Source organism: Sinocyclocheilus rhinocerous, unplaced genomic scaffold (assembly GCF_001515625.1).
Source record: "Sinocyclocheilus rhinocerous isolate Xijiao unplaced genomic scaffold, SAMN03320098_v1.1 scaffold889, whole genome shotgun sequence".
Lineage (NCBI taxonomy): Eukaryota > Metazoa > Chordata > Actinopteri > Cypriniformes > Cyprinidae > Sinocyclocheilus > Sinocyclocheilus rhinocerous.
Genome location: NW_015638024.1, coordinates 2057429 through 2081874, shown reverse-complemented (window position 1 = coordinate 2081874; position 24446 = coordinate 2057429). Strand labels below are relative to the sequence as shown.

Below are 24446 nucleotides of genomic sequence, written 5' to 3'. Positions count from 1 at the left end.
GTGATCAGGAGTTTCACGTGAGGGCAAAAGCTGATCACGCAAATTTAACACGTTTACCAAAAGAAAGCTGCCTGGTTTGAAAGTGACTTGCGTGTGAGCTGTGCTTCATGAATCACTACACTATTGACGATGGCCTTTGGAACTCTTTTTGCCTGTGAAATCTCGCCAAATTTTGATAAATGTGACCCCACCTTTATGCAGATGTTCCTCAGTGATTAGATTACTGAGATGAACAGCTAAGGCAAACATTTAGAAAACCATCCTATGGATGTAACTGAGTAGATTGTAAATTTAAACATTAAAAGTGCACTCAGTCATTTTTTGTTTACGTTGCATTGGCTGTCCTGTAGTGGTGTGGATGCAGCGTCACACAAAGTTAACAGATGACATGTAGAAATGCCATTTTCAGCCAGAAAAGATTTAAGTGTCTGATAATAGGTAGATTACCTAAATAAAATGAGTAATATTAGCTGGCCCCCATGCGGTGACCTGCTCCATGCACAATTAAACAGCTTTTATTAGGCTCGCATCTCATGTGATCATATCATGTTAATATTTTTCTCTCATCTCTTTATTTAAAATGTTTCAATGAGGGAAAAATGACTGAGTGCACCTTTAAATCTTTCAGATGGACCTCATGCTATGAAGACAGCCTGGAGCTCTGGGTTCATGGTAAAAGCAGTCATGAAAAAGAAGCATTCCACATGAAGACATCAGCAAATACAAGGTGCACAAGAGTTGCTATTTACAAATGCTCAGCAGTAATTCAAGTTTCCAGTTTATAAAAAAAAGAGACATATATTACCACAAATAAAGCATAATAACAGCATAAACATATTCAGACGCAAATGATCCCATGTATATATTTATATGAATGTAAACATATGTACATATGCATACATATATAAATATATATTTCATTTACATAGATGTTTTTAAGTGTCATTATGTACATTTCAAGGAGGCAGCAGTTCTTCCTCTTTCCTGTATTTTTCACGGGGAATACATTTGAAGGCACACACAAACGCTTACGCACACTCGCACACACACACATTAACTCATACAAATCCAGGTGTACGTTCCGCATACACACATCTAAACGCTCACACAATAGCACTATCACCAGTCAGCATCCTCCTCTATATAGTAATCAGGGGTGGAAGTACCATCAAACAGGCCCGGATCCAAGGACTTGCGTTGAGATTTTCCCCGGGCAAACACTCGAGAAAGTGAGCCGAGACTTATCTTCTCTTTCTTCTTCTTACGCTTCTGGTCCTCGAGGTCCTCCATGGACTGAAGCAAGAACAAGAAAAGGCCGAAAAAGAGACAGCGAGAGAGGAAGGAGAAGAGAGAATAGAAAAGTAATGGTGGACATATGGGGGCAGGTCAGTCATGTGGTTTCATCAGGAATCTCAGGAATGTCTGCCCTCTCTCATCAGCACCGTTTCAGGGGTCCACATGCTCCAAATTGGGTTTATTTGCATTCTCTCATCCTGGATTGTGAGATTGTATACTCACAAACATTTAACAACATGATACATACTACAGTTTTCCAATCACACTTTTGGTTAGCATAAGCCGTTGTTTTGTATGATTTGATCCAAAAATGCTAAATTTAAGATTAAAATAAAAGCTGCTCAGGGATGTTAACAAGATGCCACTAGCTGACGCAATCAGTTAGTTTGCTGGTCCTGGCTGGTTTAAGCTGGTCTTCCTGCCAGAGCTGCTGAAAAGTACCTAAAATCCCTCTAAAACCAGTAATCAGACCACAACAACCAGTCTGGAAGACCACTTAAGACCTGCAATCCAGCATAGGCATTTTAAGATGTTTTTCTCTTCTAACACATATGAAAATCCCATATTTACTATCATAAAATGGATAGTGGGTCCTTGATGATGTTTGATAACTAAAACCTACCAATCCACTTTAAGTTGTGCTTTAGCCATGACTACATTTACAATATAGCAAAGCCCCTTGTGCCTCATAATGTAAGATTTAGTATTAAAACATTTTGGTATAAAACCTATTAAAAAAATTAAAAATTAAAGCTATTAAAAATAAGTAAAAAAATATATAATTATTGGATTAAAAGTTAAACTTAAAACACTTAATCAGAAATGTTGTTCTGGCTACTAACTGATTATTAAACCTAAATAGAAAATATATAAAAAAAGAATAGAAATGACTAAAATCTCAATGAAAATTGAAAATATAATATATAAATAAACATAAAAATAAAAGCTAATTTGAAATTTGTATAAATACTATAATAGTATACAAATAATACTTAATTAACATTGGCTTCTACAAGCCAAATGTGTAAAATGTATTCGGTTCAGTCTTGTGAAGCACAGCTAATTCTCCCAGGTACAAATTGTATCTTTTGATTTATCTGAATTAACTACCATCAAGACAAACTGGGCCCCTGAAGCCATGCTAATGAGCAGCACAGGGACTTAATATTTGAGAAGAGTGAAGGTGGAGATAAAAACAAGTTGGGAAGGCTGATTACTTGGTCGGGGGTGCCAGGCAGCTCTTACATTGCAGAGGGAGTGAGTCCTGTGGCGGGGCGAGTTGATGTCGCTCGGGGTGGAAGAGCGGTCGCCGTCGGCAGCTGAGGCGTCGGAGATGATGGAGGGCTGGCGGGAGTGACAGGGGCTGATCCTCAAAGCAGCTGTGGTGGCAGGAGACTGGTGTGTGAGTGGGCTAAAAGACATTTGGTGTATCTGAGCATGTGGTTGTGTAGGCCTGTACCTTGCCTGTCCGCGGGGTGCGAATGGTACAGGGTCTGTTGACTTTGTCTGATTGCCGCAGTGAGGGGAAGGTCTGCTTGCATCACCCACTCCTGACTGCCGTTCACCACCGGCTCCGATGGCATCGCCAGAGAGTGACGCTTTGGCACGTCTTTAGTGAGAGTGGCCAGAGACTGCTTTGCCTGGGGTACAAAAACAACACACACACACACACACAGAAATGCTCCATATTTCAGTTACAATCACAAGAACCTTTATAAAGTTGGCTCTAAAATTCTGAGGCTACAAGTTGAAATAAAATGCTGAATTTTAAATGTAATAAAGATGAGGACATGACAGTAAAGTTTCTATTATATTCTAAAATATAAAATTATATTTTAAATTTGTCAAAGAATCCTGAAAAAAAAAAAAAAATTTCACAAAAATATTAAGCAGCAAAACTGTTTTCAACATTGTTTTCAACATATTATCTTGTGACACTGAAGACTGGAGTAATGACTGCTGAAAATTGTCATCACTTTGCCATCATAGAATTAAATTACATTTTAAAATTCAAATAGAGAACAGTTATTTAAAATGTTACTAATATTTCACAACATTAGTGTTTTTACTGTATTTTTTAAATACAGTAAAAACAACACTCTATTATATTTCACTATACACTGTATTATATTTCACTATTATATTTATATTCTATCTACTTGTTTTATTTATTATATATATATAAAAAATTTGACCCTCTAACACTAGCACTATCTATTCTATTTCTATTCTACCTACTTTTGTTGGTTTGATTGCTTCTATTGTCCTCATTTGTAAGTCACTTAGGATAAAAGCATCTGCTAAATGTAAATGTATAATAATATTATATTATATTATATTATAATAATGTAATATTATAACAAAAGAAAAGCTTTATGATTATGTCCAGGTTTAACTTGGAACAAAAAAGAAGTTTTTCAATGTGGACTAAATGAAATCAATAAAGTTGACATTTTTTACCATCTCTCAGTATCTTGATGTTTAAGCTTATAAAACATCTAACCCCTCAGATCGCTTGGGGTGAAAAACAGCAGATTTCAAACTCTCAGTGGGAGTGAATTCATTAGTACGCTTGAGATAGAGTGTGTGTGTACTGGTGGGGCACACGAGCACAACAGATTAGGCAGAAGTGAGTAATGATGCTATTACTGCACTGTTGACAGCCATGTGCCTCTTCATGGGGACTTTTGTGTGACTGCATGATTCCATACGCTTGTTTACACATCATACTGCCAATCCAGCAAATGCAAAATTGCATAATGTAGTTGGGGATCCATGATCCATCAATGGATCTTAACTGATGAATTTTGAGTCTGATATATCTGCAGTCTGAGCCACTGAGACTTAATTTGAGAGCCTCAGAGTTAAGACTAGATAAGAGGTGTATGTGTTTATGGCTTTGTGGGAAGTGGAAGTGTACGTCTGCGAGAGAGAGAGAGAGAGAGAGAGAGATGAAGAGAGATGCTATCTCACCATGGTGAGCTCTGCCTCCAGCTCTTTGACTCTGTTCTCCTTCATGTCTATCTGGGAGCGCAGGACACTGGCTTGTTCTGTGGCCTCTTTGGTCTGCCGGCGCAGGTCCCATTTCTCTCTCTCCAGCATGTCCTTCTCTTTAGCCAGAGCCTTTACCGCGTCCTCGCTCTCCTGTAGGACAACACACGGTCAGCGTCAGTTGGTTATACATGTTCAACATTCATACATGCTCAAGAAACTGTAGATCCGTTTGTAAGTGGATCTGTCAACATATTGTTGACTGTATCAATCCCTAATGTTGTTTACCTATATCTTGCACATACAACTAAATGTATACTGTTGAATTTATTGCTTATTGTGGCAAATGTTGTCACTTACTTCTAGATAAAGTCAAACTGCAATGTTCACAACTGCTATAGAAAATATATGTTTAAAAAGCATTTAACTGGAATAGCACTGTAAATGATATAATTAATATTTAGAAAGTATTAGAGCAATCATGTATGCCACTGATTCACTTGCAGACATTTTTCCAGTTAAAAAATATAATAAAAGCAAAATAGATAAATAAATACATAACATATAAAATATCACACACACACACACACACACACAAAAAGAAAAATCAGAAAAATCACTAATCTTAAGTTAAAAAAGTAATAAAAGCAATAAAAATAAATAATACAAGCAAAGATATATGATAAATAGTATCTTTGACAAATAAAAAGATACAAAAAATATATAATTATATTTAACAATTTACATAAAATAATAATAATAAAAATACTACTTTCCATGTCTGTGGTGTTACCACAATATAAAAACGCTAAAATAATTTGATGAAAAATACTTAAGTTCTTCCCTGGGCTTCCTCAATCAAGATCAAATCATTACTTTTATCGTTACTTGTAAAGAGTGACACTCCTGACAAAAAATCATATTAGTCAGTGGTAAATTAATCGTTCTTTGTACATCTACAATTATTTAGTGTAACCCTGAGCAAAAAGAAAAAGATTAAATATTATTATAGCACAATAGGTTTAATGTTAGATTGACAAATTTCATTTTTGAAAGATTATGTCAGAAGACACACATTAAGCGTATATTAACCAAACTGAAGTGTCAGTGGTGGATTTCATGCACAGGTAATGCACGTCACCTTTCTGTGCTGGTCATAGTTTCTGATGAAGTCTCGGAGCTGCTCTTCTCGGCTCTCCAGTGTGGTGTACAGCTGCTGCATCTGGTTCACCAGGTCAGCCTTTTCTGCCTTCAACCGCTTCCGATCACCCTTCATAGCTACACACAAACATACACAATCATATTCATGAATGCAGTAATAATATTGACTTTTAGCACATCTTATAAGTATATAACTATCTGAGTGTGTCCTAGATCATAACATTCATATTTCATTGTTTTTGCAGTGTGGCTGCAACAAAAATACAGGCTTTGTGCCCTTGAATGACACGCTTCTGTGGTTTGTGCCCTGACCCCATCTGTCAGATAAGAGTTGTGGATATACAAAGTGACGGACTACCCTGTGTGCGTACAAAATAAATAATCTTAAACTTAAAATCTAGTGTCCTGTTAGGCACTCTTTATTGTTGGATTTAAGTCTTATGTTTTATTGTTATTATCATTAGCGTAAATAAAGAACTGTGTGTCGCAGTGCACCGCTCAAAACAGCCTCAAGGGGGCAGCATGCTCCACTATAAACATCCCACGCGGAAAAGAGACATTTGTGTTCTTTGTTACAACATAATTAACAGTAAACACAAATGCATTCAATTTTAAGGGTTTAATTTGAGAGGAAGCATGAGGCATAACAAAATTCAATATCTTTTATTACCATTTCATTTACAACAACCTAAAGCGTGCTCTGGTCTGCTCTCTTGCAGCTTGTAAAAAGTAAATCATTTATTTTACTTGAGACAATTGTCTCTTTCCCCCTCAAACTAAAGGAGGCTCCCCATTCCACAGTCAAACCCGTTTTTCCACTATCTTTTGAGAGCTGTCGACATTCATGAGCACACGTGCACCCCACCACCCATCACTTCTCCCTCTCTAACCCATCTTTCTTTTCTCCAAAAGGGCCAAAAAGACCCAAATCCGGTTTAGTTTGCTGAAAACTGTGCTTGACGCAGCCTGTCTTGTGTAGAATATTTATAATGGACTGGCAGGTTGCTTCAATTCTTGTTTAGGTACTACAGGTGTTACATTACAAACTGAATGACTAAGTGTCAAGTAACACAGTTGACCTAGTGTAAAGTGTGTCAAATCTATAGTACAGGGTGTTCAACACACAGTAGATCTCTTTAAAAAGTGTTCAAAAACCATTAGATAATATTTTAATGTGATTTGGATACGTTGCTCAACGCTGTCGTGTCTGAGACATGTACAGACTGAAATATGATGTCATGGTTTGCTGTAGATATTGACAGCTGCTGTTTAGCCTCGAGACTTAACTGACTGACTGACTTATCCGTTTATCTATTTAAAAACATTTCACATTTAATAAATATAAGAATGTCAATTCATTAGATAATAAAATATTAAACCAAATGACTTATTTTGAAGACAGCACAAACACACTTTTCAAGCAAACATTTCACAAAAAGAGATTAAATTGAGAGCAAATGTAGACCTTTGCGTATTGTCTTTCTTCTCAGATTGTTCTCTTGAGAAAAATGCAAGTTATCTCGATTCCTAGGACGTCTAGGGTGTCATCTCATGTGCGTTTCCTTAAGTGATTCAGAAGATTTCAACAATGTCTTAAACTGCGCTTAGAATGGTCATGATACCAGAAGTCTGAGATTAAAAAAACTAAGATTTTAATATGAACTTCATCAATAACATTTCCAATGAGTAAATTATTTGTGCTATGCGAGCTGTATTCATTTTATAACGCTTTATCCTTGCTGAATTTCAACAGTTCTTCAGAAATCATTCTAATATGCTGAATAACAGCATTATATATAAATATTTTCTTTTGATCAGCTTAATGCATCCTTGCTGAAAAAAAGGATTAATTTCTTTAAAAAAAAGTGCTGTCTCCAAACTTTTGAACAGCAGTGCATTTAAATTGATCATCACTTTACAACTAAAACAAAATATGTGCTCTGACACTTTTATACGTCAGCACTTGAGTTTATCGCTGTCATAACATTTGAAAAACCCTCCCTTCACACTTCATCCTGAAGCACCTCCAGCTCACACTGCAGGAACGTATTGATAAGACACACTTTTGAACGAATGACGTTATGTATCAAAACTCAACTCTTTCTCCTAGTGCTTGGGTCCTCTGTTTATACAAGTCTCTCAAATACACTAAAAGAGCATTACACGACAGATAGCAGACAAGATAAGCTATAAGCGCGCACACTTGTATTTGTGGTTAACGGGGACTCTCCATAGGCATAATGGTTTTTATACTGTACAGACTGTATTTTTTATTGCCCTACACCAACCCTACACCTAAACCTACCCCTCACAGGAAACTGCTGGCAATTTTTGAATTTCATAAAACACCGTTTTGTATGTTTTTTAAGCCTTTTGTTTTACGGGGACACAGGAAGTGTCCTCATAAACCATGTTTACGTTGTAGTACCCATGTCATTATATACATTTGTGTCCTCATAAACCATATATACCTGTACACACACACACACACACACACACACATTAAAAACTCAAGCGGTATTGATGTGTCTAGGGAGGGTGAAGCGCTTGCACAGCACACAGGGGGGATTTCTCTGGTAATCCTGCAATATTGGCTTTGTGATTGGGGTTCGGACCTTGTAAGGCCTCCTTGGCACGTTCCAGCTCCTGCTCCTTCTCCCCCAGCTGCACCTTGAGCTCGGCGGCGGAGAGCGTGTCGGCCGAGCAGCCGCCGTGCGAGTCCTCCAGGTCTTTACTCAACATGTCCTTCATCTGCCTGAGGAGGTACACCTCTTCCTGCAACTGAGCCACCTCCTCCCTCAGCAACACTATGGGAGAAATCCAGAGAGACGGAGATAAAGAAATCACTTAGTAACAAGTAGCTCTCAGCAAGTCCTCTGTTTTGATGCTACATATTATTTTTTTATTTTCCATGTGGCCAGCAGGCTAAGAGGAAACAGCATAATTATGAAAAACAAAGAGTGGCTGTTAAGATACTTCATTTTTTATTTCTCACTCTTAAACAATGCTATCTTTCATCTCTTTTTAATCACAGAGAAGCAGATCACATAATAAAGAAGCAGCATTCAGATCTGGAGGGGGTGCGAGACAATTTCTATGCCATTTTTTTAAGGCTCTTTCATAGAGTCAAGGGAGTTAGAGAACAGACACATTAGGAATGAGTGTGAAACCACGGCAACAAGAGCGGGACACAGGCCCACTTAAAGCAAAACAGCAGTAATTGGCAATGTATCAACAAATACACAAGCAAAACTGTTTAGGCATTGAGAGACGGGAGGCTGAGAGGACAAAAATGTTCCAGAGCCTCTTTTAATGAGCGGAAGAGTGGTGCTTGCTTTGCTTTGAATGAAGGGGAAAAAAACAGCCCATATCTCAACCCCACACAGAGAGTGCCTATAAACCAGAGCAAAGCTGATTGAAGGACTTTCAAAAGCTCATGTGGCGACTTTCTGTTGTCAACATTTCATTTGAAGTCTTGTCCCTCTAATGTGCCGGAAATTCACAGAACATCATCGAGTCCCGAAAGCAAGCCGAATTAGCTGAGCTGCCAGTCAGGTGTGCTCTGCGTCTACTGATACGCTCAGTAAGTGAATAAATTAAACGGAGGCCTTCGCTCAATGTACTCTGCATTACCAGGCAACAGCTGTGACATCAATCTTTTTCAAGGGAAACCAGGGAGCTTATCAAGTAATAGAATTCAATTAACTGTAAACTATAATGCATCCACGCTGCAGCCTGGACAATAAAGGCCCAGCTGGGATAAAATAAATCTGCAGCACTTATGAAGGGCAATCGATACAATTAATGAGGTATTTTGCTTGGAGTGCAACATGGTCATGTAAAATACATCTTGCCAGGCATTTGATGGTTTTGTAGTTTTTTTTTCTTTCTGTTTTTGAGTGGCAGTTGCAGTCCTGGGTGCATAAACATGACAAAAAAAAAACACTTCTGAACAAAGTAGCAGTTAATTATATACATTTAAGATGTTTTATTCCTCTGCTCAAATCCCAACATAATATACATGTTTTTTTCTGATAAAAAAGTAATGTTTTATATATATATATATACACTCACACACACACAAACTAATAATGTACTGTATTATATATATGTATATATAAGCATTGAAAATACATTAAAAAAAAAATTAATTAAAACATTTTAATTACAAACTTTTGATTGAGTATTGCATAAATTAGGTTAATCAATAGGAATGACTGTTTTTTGAAATATGAAATGATTTTTAAAAACGTATTATACACTTAATAACTCTTGTGGTGCGTTAAATGCATTAATAAATTTAACATGTTATTTCCATAATTAATCACGCCAACTTAATGTGTAAAATCAACAGCCCTTATATATTTTAATTTTGTGTATATATTTTTTATCTACTGTAATAGAGCAGTTTATTAATCAAAGATGTAATTGTTTTGGAAGCTGTATTTAATCTCAGGGCACATGTGCCAGCTGACACTGTGTGAGTGCAGTAACCACTGGTACCTCACCTCCACTTTAATGTGACATGAGAACACTCGATGAGAGCACTTCCAGATAAAACTGACAATTAAATCACTTCAACCAGCTAATGTCGCAGTTCGATAGTGGATGTTTGAAAGTGATCCCGCTCTTAAGCCGTGAACATGCGAGACAGAGAGTGGGCCGGCCGCGTATGGAGATAGCATGAGGTGCTCGAGGCATTTCTTCAGCCCGCTGCTGACAAGGTGAGCGTCTGCAGCGCCACTGATAAGACAGAGACAGGGACAGCCCATTGGTCAGTGTCTGCGCCCACTAGCAGGGAGAGGCAAGCAACCGGGTTTCAACATGGCACAAGAAGCTCCGTTTCCTGGAAAGTGTCATCTTTCACGCTGTTGCGTTGGAGACCAAAGCCACTTATTCATTTGTTTAACTCGGCGGAGACTTATTTGGGGCAGTGGGTCCGGCTGTTGTCCTGCTTTGAGCTCCAGCACATACACAGAGCTTTGGCTTACTACCAGTATTTGTATGAGAACTATGTAGCTTCTGCGTTCAAGCAGCAGTTCTGCTGGTTTGTGCCAAACTCTTGGGCTAAAAATGCAAAGAATCATAAAATTATACAGAGCATGCAAGATCCTTCATGTTAAACCACAAATTTTGCAGCAAACACACACCAGCATCAAGCTCTGAAAATTCAAAAATCATAGGATAAAAAAAAGGTCAACAAACAACATACTAGCCATTGATTGAATCAACCCTGATCTCTATTGAAATACACAAACAATTTAGTTCAGTTTTATTTATTCTGAGTATTCCCAAGATACAAACCAGCAGACCACAACACTTCTTGAGGAAATAAAAGAGGTTCAGAAAGAAGTCAATGGTTGCATCATTGTTGTACAAAATTCAAAATTAAAAGGCAAAATCAGTGTTTGCCATTTACTATGCTACTATGCTATCTGGGAAAACTGCATATTTTGCCCAGGAATGGACATTTGCAAAGGGAAATACAGGTACATTACACGCAAAACAAACAATACCACTCAATAAAACCTGTGTGCGATGACCCAAATACTGGTTTGAGTGAAATTATTTTAGAATTGTACCAGTATATCAACAAGTGTTTTGTTTTTGGTAATTTAAATAAAGCCAAAATAAAAAATAAATATTACATGAAAAACTTAAACTTAAAAATGTAAATGAAAATGAGAAATGTTGTCTTGGCTACTAAGTGAAATTACTAAGTTTTATAATTAAAAATTATTAAGTTTTAAGTGCTAAAATTACCAAAACTGAAATAAAAACTAAAGTTATATAGAAATAAAAGCTAATAAAATTACAAAAGCACATACATTTACTAAAAAGAACATGAAAACTGAAAAAAAAATAGATAATTCAAAATATTATAAAAATTATAATAGTATATAAATAATACTGAAATAACACTGCCGCTAATAAAAAAGTCCATTATAAATATACAAAACAATCAACCTACCAACAAGGCAAACGCTGCAACAATACAGTAATATTAATACTGAAGTCTAAGACACAAAATGGCATCCATATGAAATAAAAAAAGGGAGTGAGTCCATGATGTGATACAAGACATAAAATCACATGTATGTGATTACGCTGACATGAATGATAAAGAATATTAGGAAATATCTGACTGCTGAATTGATCAATCAGAATCAAGTATTTCAGAGAGTATTTGTGTAATAAAATAAATAAATTATCATTCCAAGTATTAACCGGCATCCAAATGCCAGTCTTATAATTATTCTGCTTTAGTCAGAACCAAGTTGAAATACGAGTTCATAGTCTCTATTTGAAGTAGCTGCATGGTGAGTCTTCACTCACAGGGTTGTGTGAAATCTCATTAGAACTTCATGAAAGGAGAAAGTGTCTTTGGGTCTTTATGGTGTAAGAACGGAGGTTGATAAACACAAAAGCAATCAGGCCCCTAATTCCCCAAAATGCACCGTTCAATCGATTCGCACTGGCGTCATGTCTCCTTCTCACTTAACATCTCAAGAGCCAAACTAACCGTGCACTTCTTTGCTTCGCAGCCACAGTGTGTGGATAAATCGAAGCAAAACTAAGCTAAGTCATAAAGTAGTTATGGATGAGTGTGTAAGAGCAATAAACCTGAATTTTTTACCTGTAAAGCTACTAAATGTTATATTCTAGATTTAATTTCTATCAAGTCTGAGTCTGTTACTCAAACTAGAATCAAGTAGGTCAATACGAAGCACCAAATACTTGTGCTTAACTTTCATTCCATCACACTCATAAAAAAGGAAAATTATTTAATTGAATAGGCTAGTAAAATCTCAATCACATTGACGCCTGTCTGGTGCCACATAAAACGATGACAATAACCAGCTATATAAACTTTGCAGCGGCAGCAATATTTTCTACTGCATAGATTGTCTTTATCTGACAGTTTTTGGCCTGCAGTTCTGCAGTTCTGTGATAAAGCATTTTGTAAAGGGCTGAACTCCAGAATGCATGTTTCAACGGATCTGTAGACAAGTTCTGATGTATAACCACCTCCACGAGACTCCCAAACGACCTGTACACGCAACTGAGTCCTTAGGCAACTCTACAAAAATGTCCTCAAAAGGAATTCATCACAGAAGATACAGCAGAAGAGGAAAAACTAAGCATTGTTTGTGGCAGGGAAATAAATCATTGAGTTGGTTCTCCAAGAACAAAGTGCATGTTAGAGTTTAACAAAGTTCTGGGGTCCCAATGGCCCCAACAGACTTCTAACCCAGAGAAGACCACATAAGGTCAATGATGGAGAGGTTGCAGGTGTCTCCGGGCTCTGGCACACTTTCCAAATCTCAAGGGATGGCTGGATTTATGGAATGATCTAGATATTAAAAAGCCATTCTTTATGCAATGCCGTTTGCATGCAAAAAGCATAGTGAATAAAAAAGATCCACAGTTTGTTTCAAATAGTTGGGATAACAAAGGTTTACTAATTAAACAATGTACTACAGAAACATTTAATACCACAGATTAAACATGAATCAACCAAGGATTTACTGTGACTGTTACTCCAAATTATCCATTAATAAAAAATGTAAAACATTTCCCCTAGACATGGGTGCAGTGTCTGTGGCATTTTCCCACATTGCTTTCCCAAACTAGCTTTGATACTGACTCCGATATGACTGTTTAAGGAGCTCTAAACCCTAAGGTTACATTTTGGGAGTTTTTTGGGGAGAGTCTACAACAATGCAGCAGCAGGGGATTTCACTGTGAGCTGCAGTGGTTTTAATCAGTGATTAAGATGACCGAGCAGCATGCTGTCGAGAGTTCAAAAAACCTCTCGCTCTGAGCCTGTGTGAGTCAGAGAAGGTGAACCGATAAAACACAAAAGAGAATATCATTAAAGTGGATTATTCCAATTCCACGCTATTCAATCTCATTCTTAAGGCTCTCTTTGATTTCTGCTTTTTCCTTTGAGATATTATGATCAATGCAAAGGAATGTTTCATCACATACTTTCTTTTTCATCACTTATATTTTACATTTTATCCTTAGGAGCACAAGTTCACAGCAAATACAGAAGCTGTGCGGTACGCGTCCCACGCATATATGAGATGCAGTCTTCAGGGAGGTTTGTGTTACAGTTAATGTAAATCTTTTTGAGGATATTAAATGCTTTGAAACCAGTGGGAAATCTGGCTTTAGATGTTACTGGTCAGTCTGTAAGCTCTTTGGAATAGGCCCTTGTTCATCGTAGCATTTGTTATTTAAAAAAAATCATTTTCTTAAAGGACTATTCTGGCTTTAGTGCAAGTTTAGCTCAATCGACAGCACTTGTGGCATAATGTTGATTAGCACAATAATTAAATTTAATTTGTCCATCTTTTATTTAAATTTTTTCCAATTTACAACTTTGTTGACATGACAATTTAACACCAAAAACCCTAAACAACTTTAGAACTCAAATAAGCTCAAGTTTTGAGAGAAAAATAAATGGAAGTTGTTTCATAAAATTATAGGCTTCACATTTTTGCTTTTAAATCCTCCAAAAATGGGCCCCATTTACTTCCATTATAAAGTGCTGTCATGTAACTTTGCTTTTTGCCTTTTCTACAAAAAAAGAGGGACAGGTTAATTGTTTTTTTTAAATTAAGGTTATGCCACAAACAACTGTCGACTGAATTTATTTTATGCTGAACCAGGAATATTTCTCTAATCAGGATCTTGTTTAGTTTTCTAGTAAAAATATCAAAATATCCTTAAAACAAGATTGTAGCAAAATTGTAGAAGTCTTGTTTTCAGAATGATTAGGCTTATTTTCTTACCAGTTTTTCCTGTTCCAAGCATAAGCCCCACCAAAATTTTGTTTGATTTATGTTCACAACAAGAACATAAAAGAAGCAAGAAGATAAAGAAGCAATACAATACAAGATATACTCTCTGAAAGTCTTCTTATCTTATAAAATTGTGCCTTTCAATTACATGTATCTTTAAATGAAGGATCTTTATATAGTAAAAAACAAGTCTGAAAAATGAACATGGTGCAAAGAGTTCATCTACAGAGAACATCTACGCAAAGATTAACGGTCTTCACGGCATAGTGTTCAATAGATCGCACATGCTTTAAGCAGGGCAGCTATTGGCACGTATATGTCCCTGCAGACCGATAACTGGCTTCCTAGTGAGTCGTTCGACTCTGATGATTATGGATATAATTCACAGGCAAAGAACGTGATTCTGTGGGCTGCAGCGGGAGACCACAGAGGTTGGTGCCTTGATGATAAGAGCCACTCTTCATCTGATGGATCACGCTGCTAATGCCTCTTAGGCTGAGAACCAAATTACAGAAGCACAAATCACAGCTCTCGTTTGTGGCTTGAGAGGAGAGCAGAGGTCGAGAGAGGCAGAGAGAGATACTCTTATCCCGCTTTGATAGCAGCCAATCCAGCCATGCAGCCTCTCTGTCCTCCTGTCAATCACAGAGCTGCTCTGCACGTGAAAACACAAAATGCATTTAAAAGGTTAATTAAATTAGCATTTTATATTATACTAAGCAACAGCTGTGTTGAAAAGACCAGCTTTTGTTGTATTTTGGATGTTGGTGTCTCCACTTGGCTTATTAGCTAGCTTAAAGTTAACATGAAATCAAAATGGACAATTCTTATTTTACTGCAGTGTTTATTATTATGAATTACCGTGCATTTTTTTAAAAATTCATGTGACTTTATGAATCTTTAATTAAAAATATCTTCCCCGCCCTTTTGCAATGACATCTCATCTCAGTTTACGTGTACACTGGTGTGAGGGCGGCACAACCTGTCACTCACATGAGATTGAAGCAACAGCAGACAACAATAGTCAAACGAACCAATCAATTCTTTATGGACAAAATGAAGTCCCGCCCTACTTTTATTCTTGTTCAAGAAGCTGTTTCACTCAGATGTCTCAAGACAATTCGGACAAAATGGTATAAACGTATGATAATAATTCTGTACATTTTATTATTTTTTTATACGATCAAAGTCGTATGATATCACAATTTCGCAATCTCATGCAAATACTTTTTTAAATATATTTTTTTAAATAAAATTACTAATCTTACACATTTGAGCAGTTTATACTTTTAGAATTTTTTCATTATTTTAAACAAACATTGAAACAAAATAAACACCAGTAGTCAAAAAAAAAAAATTTTATACGATCAAAGTCGTATGATATCACAATTTCGCAATCTCATGCAAATACTTTTTTAAATATATTTTTTAAAATAAAATTACTAATCTTACACATTTGAGCAGTTTATACTTTTAGAATTTTTTCATTATTTTAAACAAACATTGAAACAAAATAAACACCTCAGTAGTCAAAAAAAAAAAATTAAAATTAATAAATCATTTACACAGGATGCATTCATCATATATTATAATTTATTTCTTCATAAACTGAGCATTCATTTGCAGGTTACAGAATTTCTTAAGCAAATGCCAGCAAATTAATTGACTTCACTGGTGAATTAACTTGAACAAATATTTCATTGTTTTTATTAATATCAAACTAAATTAATACAAACAAAGCAAATATATTTTAAAATATTTGTTTTGTATTAACGTTTCAACTAACATTTGTTTATGCTTAAGTAAACCATGTTACTATGGCGCTTAAAACATAGTACTTTAAGTTACATTATTGTAACGTAAGTTACATTAACGATTTAACATTATTTGTATTGTTGTAGTCTAATGACTGTCAAGTTATCAAAAAGCAAAAATAAAACAGAAATAACAATAATGGGTTCTTTATTAGTTATCAGATACTTAAACATAAAAATCATCATAAAAACAACAATCTCTGTTTCCTTAGTTAACCAGCTTCTCCCAAATGACCATGCTGGCTAACTAGCTTCACCAACTAACTTTTTCTGGTTAATATCATGACAGCTAGCATTAAACCTCACCATTTACTTGATATTTACAATTAAAACACAACTATTCCTGAAAGCTTAATACACTCTTAAAACAAAACACCTACTATTATCTTTCTGTTGTGTAACAGGATCTCACCCGTTTCTCAGCACTAGCTCTTACATTTGTTCTTTTCAGAGCTAATTTAGGAAATTAGTTTTATAGCCCTTCTTGTGTTTCTGTCTAGTTCTCCTCATTTGTAAGTTGTTTTGAATAAGAGCATCTGTTAAATGAATAAATCTAAATGGAATTGTAAACAATGAGCCAAGCCATAACTGCAAAACACTGTCTTTGAAGAGAAGCCTGTCAGAAATGCTAAATATCAGCTCGATTTGGATTTGGACTGGATTGTTCCTGGGAACAACTGCCAAAAATGCTAAATGAGCCAGTTACTAATACATCAAGTGAAATGCATAATTCTAAGACAGTTTTATTAATCCAGATTAAATATTTGCGTACTCCACATTAAACCCCAGCGTGACCCAAATATGCTGATTTATATAGGCGAAGAAAATCAACCTCAGCATTTCTTTTAAGACCTACACAAGAGCTTATATCAAAAATAGCACCCACGTCAAATGACATTTCCAAATCAGAGCTGTGATAGAAGTATTATTAAAAGGTAGGAGGTGTGGGCTGCTATACTACGATAAAGCTACTTGTGCCAGCACCGAAATAATGCATGAAAACGCATTACAAGTCTCACGCTATGCAGAGAGATTGCGGGTGACACTTGTATGCCTTTTGGTGAGAAAATGTGGCTGACTTGTGTGTAGCACACTTTTGAGATGAAGAGACGATGTAAAGCACATGTATTGTGTGGCATCTGTGCAGAATCATATAAAATTTTGCATGCATGATGGCAAAAAAACCTTCTCTGTGTGTGTGCTTAGTCCTCTGTGTAGGGATATCTGAGGGTAACAGCTGTGCTGAATTAATTGCTCTGCGTTTAAATTGCAAGCAAGTTCAGCCTGCCCATGCCAACTGGAGATAGTGGTAATTGATTCACACTTTCAATCAAGGACAGATTAGGCCATGCCAGCGAATGGGCACCAAGTGCCTGGCCAACACGCACACACACACACACACACACACACACAAAAACTCAATGTGATGTTCCACAAGTATGGAAGTATGGTGCAATACAAGTATGGTGCAAGTATGTCCACTTGTGGTTTTTCTTTTTTAATAAATCTGCAAAAATGTCAACAATTCTGTGTTTTTCTGTCAATATGGGGTGCTGTGTGTACATTAATGAGGAAAAAAAATTAACTTAAATGATTTTAGCAAATGGCTGCAATATAACAAAGAGTGAAAAATTTAAGGGGGTCTGAATACTTTCCGTACCCACTGTATATATATATATATATATATATGGTTTCTTGAGCACCAGATCAGTATATTATTATTTCTGAAAAATTGGAGTAATGGCTGCTTATTAAGCTTTGTAATCACATGAATAAATTACATTTAACAATTAATATAATTAAATTGTAATTATATTTCACATTATTACTTTTTACCGTATCATTGACCAAACTTTTGCAATACAAAGTAGCATTCAGAACATTCTAAAAAGCTCCATTTTTTTTTCTTTTTTCTTTTGGCTGCAAATAAACAGTTTGTTCTGAACTTTCAGATGTCAGCAAGATTTAATATATATTTACATGTGATCACACACATTTACATGCCAATGATGCCTAATTTATGTTTGGAAACTTGGCCTGCCAGGGAAGTAATAAGGGCTTGAATTCAAATATTCAAAACTCTGTTACTTTGTTGTTTTTGTCCACCTCCTACTCAAACATATGCTTTCTTCTGATACTGGAATAAAACCACTTTGTCATTTAGCTTGACAGCAGCAAATCCTGTTGGACAGTTGTCTCAGACTGCACAATTTTTTTCAGGACATATCATTTGCTCTGTTATGTAACACAAACACTTAAGTGAAGTGTCTCACTTCAAAATCCCTGTGGACTTGGCTGAGGTGACGGAATGCAACATATTGTAGTAGCTCTCAGCGTGGGTGCTCCAGACAGGGCTTTGGCAGCATGAAACTTGTCCGTGAGCTGTAATGTGAACTTGTAGTTTATATTTTGGGGTGGGAGAGAAGGGCAGAGCTTGACAGAACCATCTGGCAGCAGGGGCTCGGAGGGTCAAACTCATTATCTTCATCTATTTGGAGCGTAACCACTGGCACCGAGTAGATCAGTGAGCCGCAGAGGTTATGCCAAGCCCTGTTGGCGCCGGTGGCACAATATTCTCAAAATACCATTGGACTATGACCGCACACACAGACACTTGCAGGTGCACCTGTACAGTATGTCCACTTGTAAATAATGAAATAAACAGACACACAGATGCACTTGTGGGTGAAATGTAATGTGCAAATAAACCTAAACTATAATATCTAAAATGTAAATAGAAAGAAAGAAACAAAACAAAACAAAATAAAAAAGGAGAAATATATATTGTGATGTGCTTTTTATTTGGCAATTCGATTTAAAAAAAAAAACTTTACACTTAAGGACATATCTTAGGACTCTCTGATTTAAACTTAAAAATGGCAGAGTTGATAAATTTCTGGGAATCAGTTTTCAATCAGTCCATTTAAAGAATCATTTATTAGCATCATCATCATCATCATCATGCAAAAAATGCATTTCTATCAACCCCCAACATTTGAACGATAGTGTATGGTAAATACTGCTATTTATAACTGTATGCAAAATAAATCTCACCTCTAAAGGCCCTATATAACACACAAATACATAAATATAAGGAATATCAACCAATGTCCTTGTCTGATGTTAGCTGATCTAAAAGAGCAACGGTGGAAGTGTCCTGAGGCAAGGTTAAGGAAGAACACAAAAACAACATTCAGTCAAAAACAATACTACCCTACCCTAAAAACTTTCAAAGGCACAAGCTGCACTGTCATACCACAGAGATCAAACACTTAAATTCCAATGAATCAAACAAGCGTTTCAGGAAGTGTGTTCACAATAAACCAAGCATTCAAAAGTACACAGCTGAGCAGCTTCAGATGAAAACTGACTTCATAAGACACCTCACACATTAATCACCTATATAATTATCTTCATGAGAGAGAATTCGCAGTATGTGTGCTGAGACAGTGTAACGTTAAGTAAACTACTGTACGCGTGATTCACATTCCTCCTGTTTTGCTGATGGCAACTATCAAAGTGCCTAAATATGATCCATAAGTTCCTGCTCGGTCTGTTGTTAGACTTTGTATAAGGAGTGTAAAGATCAGTCTCACAGTGTTGATTTAGCGGGGTGTGGAGAAGACGCAGGGATTATTACTAGTAGCCACTATAGACAAACAAACAGACTGATTCAGGATCAGCTTTTATGGTTTTGTGAGTAAACCAATGAGAGAGGATTGTAAAGATTTTAAAATGTCACAACAGACTGAAACAAGAGATTAACAATAAACTTGGGAAATGCCCATGAAATGTTTCCACTTTTACAATAAAAGGTAAATACAACATTTAAAAAAAATTTGAAAATTGAATATGTTTTTCTTTTCATTTCTCCACTTATACGACCGTTTTTACAACACAGTTCCCCAGAACATTTACTCGATCTCTCTGATCATTTTCATACATTCAAAGCAGATTATTGTGACAGATTATTGGTCAGATGAAGGGATTCGCAAATATCCCTCACATAAACAGACAGCATGATGCCTCTGTATGACCATCTCATATGATCTCACAAACAACGTATGTGTCACTAACGTAATTACAGCTGAATACTGGGTAAGAGCTACACGTCACACATGGTAATCATACCATGTGTCATAGTATAGTATCATAGCATTACTCCAGATTACATGAAATTAAAGACAAGTACATACATGCCTTGTATGTGCTTGACTCATCAAATAGTCTAAAAGTTGGTCATCCATCAAAGTACTAAAGGTTTAATCAGCCGTATGGGATATAGGTCAGTGTTTCCCAATCTTTTTTGACTTATTTGCCCCACCAGTAAGTCCATAACACACAAAACCTGAAATGTGATCTCTTTAATTTATATTATGGCCTACTTGACTTCTTCAAAAAGGAACAGCCATAATATTACTATTTTGTCACAATTTCTATTTTATACAATAGGTTTAACAAAGAAACTCCTGGTTGGGAACCACTGATATGGGTCACCCAATTCACTACATATGTCCCAACACCTGCCGGTACACGTGAAGAGCCTCTGTGCATCGTAATACGTACAGATTTACATGACTGGTCAGCTGGTTGTATAATTCATTGGTGTGTCATGGCTGTCGTTTCCATCTTGAATTCCTGTACACAGACAAACACTCACCTGGTCTGCCCTCCTCTTTTTCAGATCTCATGCCCCCCACAGTGCCGGCTCCAGCAGGCTCCACTGTCAGCACTGGTGCTTCGTCTCATAGCAAGAAATTAACACACACACAGGTACACAGTTCACTCCTACTGCTGCCCGCACACTCCTCCCTGACAGGTTACTAGGGAGGTGTTCCCGAGTGAGTATAAACAAGTTTGAGCCGCCTTCCTCTTTGAGCCGTATACCTGTTCTAGGAGTTTCTCTTGGGCATTTTCTAAAGTTCCCCACCCCCTCTACACCCTTTCTACCTGTTCTCGCTCTCTGTCACACACACACAAACACACACACATACTTGTATTTGTAGTTTACGGGGACTCTCCATAGGCGTAATGGTTTTTATACTGTACAAACTGTATTTTCTATTGCCCTACACCAACCCTACACCTAAACCTACCCCTCACAGGAAACTGCTGGCCATTTTTGCATTTCATAAAACACCGTTTTGTATGTTTTTTAAGCCTTTTGTTTTACGGGGACACAGGAAGTGTCCTCATAAACCATGTTTACGTTGTAGTACCCATGTCATTATACACATTTGTGTCCTCATAAACCATATATACCTGTACACACACACACACACACACACACACTCCTCCCAGCCTAAAAAGTGCAGAGTTCAAAAGGGAAATGGCACTGCTTTTCCCAGCCGTGTTTGAACAGGCGCATTCATAGGACAGGGGGAGGAGACAAATTGTTTTTCTGATCAGGTGAGAGGGTAGGTGAGTGTCTCTTCAGAGGCTCCACAGCTCCATCTAATGGTGGAAATAAGACACAGACAGACTGTTCTCTTAATGCTAAAGGAACAGTTCCCTAAAAATGAAAATTCTGTCATTATTTACTTGCTCAAACCTGGATTAACTTTATTTTTGCATGGAACACAAAAGGAGAACGGTTTATGCTGCTCTCTGTCATTTACTTAGGCTGTCGAGCACCAAAAGGGATGTAAAAGAACCATAAAAGTAATCCACACGACTTGAATTTTGGTCTCTCTCTATATGGAATACTTTTATGATCCTTTTAATGGGTTTTTTTTTGTTGTCATTTTCTGAGCTATTCACTTTCATTATATAGAAAAGAGCATCCATGACATTCTGCTAAAGTTGAACAAATTTGACACAAGATTTATTCAAAATGAGCTAAAAATGACACTTAACAACCCTATTAATAGATTAAACTGATATAAGAACTACAAAATAAAAAAATTAAAAAATAGTCATATGGACTATTTTTATGGTGTGTTTTTTGTGTCATTTTTGGTGCTATTCGCTTTTATTGTGTAGAAAAGAGCATTCATGTCATTCTGATAAAGTTTACCTTTTACTGAAGAAACTCAAACTAATTTGGAATGACTTTAGGTAGAGTAACTGATGACTGAATTTCCATTTTTGACTGAACTATCCCTTTAAGGCATGTCAACAATACTTATGACCTTTATAAACCCCCACAAACTTGCTCTTTCTTGAACTAAAAGTATATCCACTTTTGTCCACCATCTTTCTCCCTCCACATCCCATAATTCTTTGCAACAGACTCTGTTCAGGGATCTGTGGGACGTATTGTCAGATAAAGGGCTGGTTGAGTGTCCTCTTTCTCATGGAACTAATGGAGCCACCAGCAGATAGGGGCCCACTCTCTGTCACAGTGCACCGGCTTCAACCTGCAGCGAGTGGCAGTCTCAAGCACAGCCAGGCAGGAGGACTCAAGGGCTCTCAGGGTCTTAACACTGACTCATCTCTCCTTTTATCACTCTCTCTTAAAGACCAGGATGCTGGTGCTGAGTTCAGAGTGCCTGCTGGGAAAAAAAATGACCAGTTCGTACACAAACAACGCAATGTGATACTTTGAAGCATATGCTGTTTGTGTAATGAATGAGTGACTGTCCTAATATCAGATAGGATGGGCCCAAGAGCTCTTGTGGGTTGATTAAATATACACATGTCCATTAGGAAAAGCTCAGCTGGAGAGTATTTGTTGAGTTGTTGTTTTCCGAGGGGTGCTGCACATAAGTGAGCTTTTATGGGCATGTGAGGCTGAAAGTAATGGATTTAGTACATTAAAGCATCTCTAATACGGCTGCATGCTTCCTTTTATTTCTCAACTGCATAGATACAGTTGCGTGGCAGACTGCGCGTTATCTTTCAAAACAATTTAAGGCTCGGCTGGGAATAATGAAGTACTGACAGCAAGCACAACATCAATAATGCTTTTGTACAGGGTGAAACGAACAAGACAAGGGAACAGAATAGATACAGAAAAAAGAGGTACAGAGTATAAAAACAAGAGAAAGAAAAACAGAAAGAATAAGATAGAACAGAACGATCCTGTGACAGCACCATCGTAAAGTGATGGCATCAGAAAATACTGTGATACGTTAATATATACCATGGTACTAATGGTAATACTGTCAAATGAGACATACACAAAATCTAAAACAAGACATACACAAAATCAGCCTAAGTGAAGTTGAAAATTATTCCCAGTAGTAGTTAAAAGGAAGACCCTCTATCATCCTACGAGGGTAGTTTGGCTTCTTTGTGATGTTGGCTTTGATACAGACATAAAGATTATGATTTAGGAGGACAGCACTCCGGAGGGAAAGGCAATAGAGAGTAACAGGCGTCATTATGTGTGGAAAATGAGATGTCTAGAAAAAGACTTAGAGATTCTGTTCAATTTCCAGTTTGATCAATACACTTCATAATGACACCTCCCCACAGCGGGTGACATTATACGAATCAGACAAAGCTTTTTTCTTTTCTTGGAAGATGACTCTCTCGCAATTTGTACAAGTGCATTTCTTTAGTCGCATACACTTTGTTCCTCCCAAACAGATAAGCGGGGGGGAAAAAAGCTGAAAATTCACAGGACAATGGTTTTGTTTTATTTGCCTTTCACCGTTGTGATGAATTACCCGAGCTCTGCATATTCACAGCCTGTGGAAAATGACTACTAAGCACTGAAACATTGTGCTTGTGCATATATGGATATCTTACCTTTGTCAAGTGAAGAATCTGGAGTTCCGAAGTCCATCAAGCTCGACATGCCTGTCTGGAAAGTGAGATCAGAAACCACTGCTTTCTGCCGGTGGTGGACCGAAGGATCTGCAAGACAGAAACACAAAAGATTTGATCATTATGCTTCTTCAAGCTCGTTCGTTTCATCAGATCCAAGCCAACAGAGAGATTTGACATTTTCGCCTTTGTATGTAGCCGAGGGTGGCGAAGTGCAGGCCTTCTATGAAAAAGGCGTGCTGAGTGTTTCGCTGCGTTTCTGGCTCGTGGCTCACCGAGCATCTCAGAGCTATTACTGCTCATCTGTAATTAACGCTGAAACGGTGACACGCAGCACGCAAAAGCGCCACATCCACTGAATGGCTTTTAAAGACAAATAATCACCCTCTGTCCGCGGCCCACGCCGTAGTCATAATCAGTGTGCATTGAAAGTGACAGGTAGCAATTTCATGTACAGTGCAAGGAACAACACACTGAATCATGATTTTCCCTCAGATCTGAAAGGGAAGAGGAAAGCTAACAATGTTCGTTTGATGAGGACTAGAGAGAGTGCTGAGATTTACAACCACCATCAATCATCTTCCTCCGTGCTGTACCGTAGTAAGGTTCTCTGAAGCCACGAGGGATTTCCACGTACCTGTGGAAACGAAACAAGGGCGGC

At 37.1% G+C, this 24446-nt stretch overlaps 1 protein-coding gene across 1 annotated transcript in view; it reads right to left on the bottom strand.

The window, feature by feature from the left end:
* Positions 1 to 24446, bottom strand: part of LOC107749453 (kazrin-like) — a 146848-nt gene that overhangs the window by 8196 nt on the left and 114206 nt on the right. The window contains exons 4-10 of the mRNA XM_016564616.1: positions 23768 to 23875; positions 8064 to 8255; positions 5429 to 5565; positions 4270 to 4440; positions 2756 to 2936; positions 2542 to 2675; positions 1167 to 1293 (exon numbers count right to left, since the gene is read on the bottom strand). Of these exons, the coding sequence (XP_016420102.1) occupies positions 1167 to 1293; positions 2542 to 2675; positions 2756 to 2936; positions 4270 to 4440; positions 5429 to 5565; positions 8064 to 8255; positions 23768 to 23875 (1050 nt within the window). The remainder of the gene's footprint in view (positions 1 to 1166; positions 1294 to 2541; positions 2676 to 2755; positions 2937 to 4269; positions 4441 to 5428; positions 5566 to 8063; positions 8256 to 23767; positions 23876 to 24446) is intronic.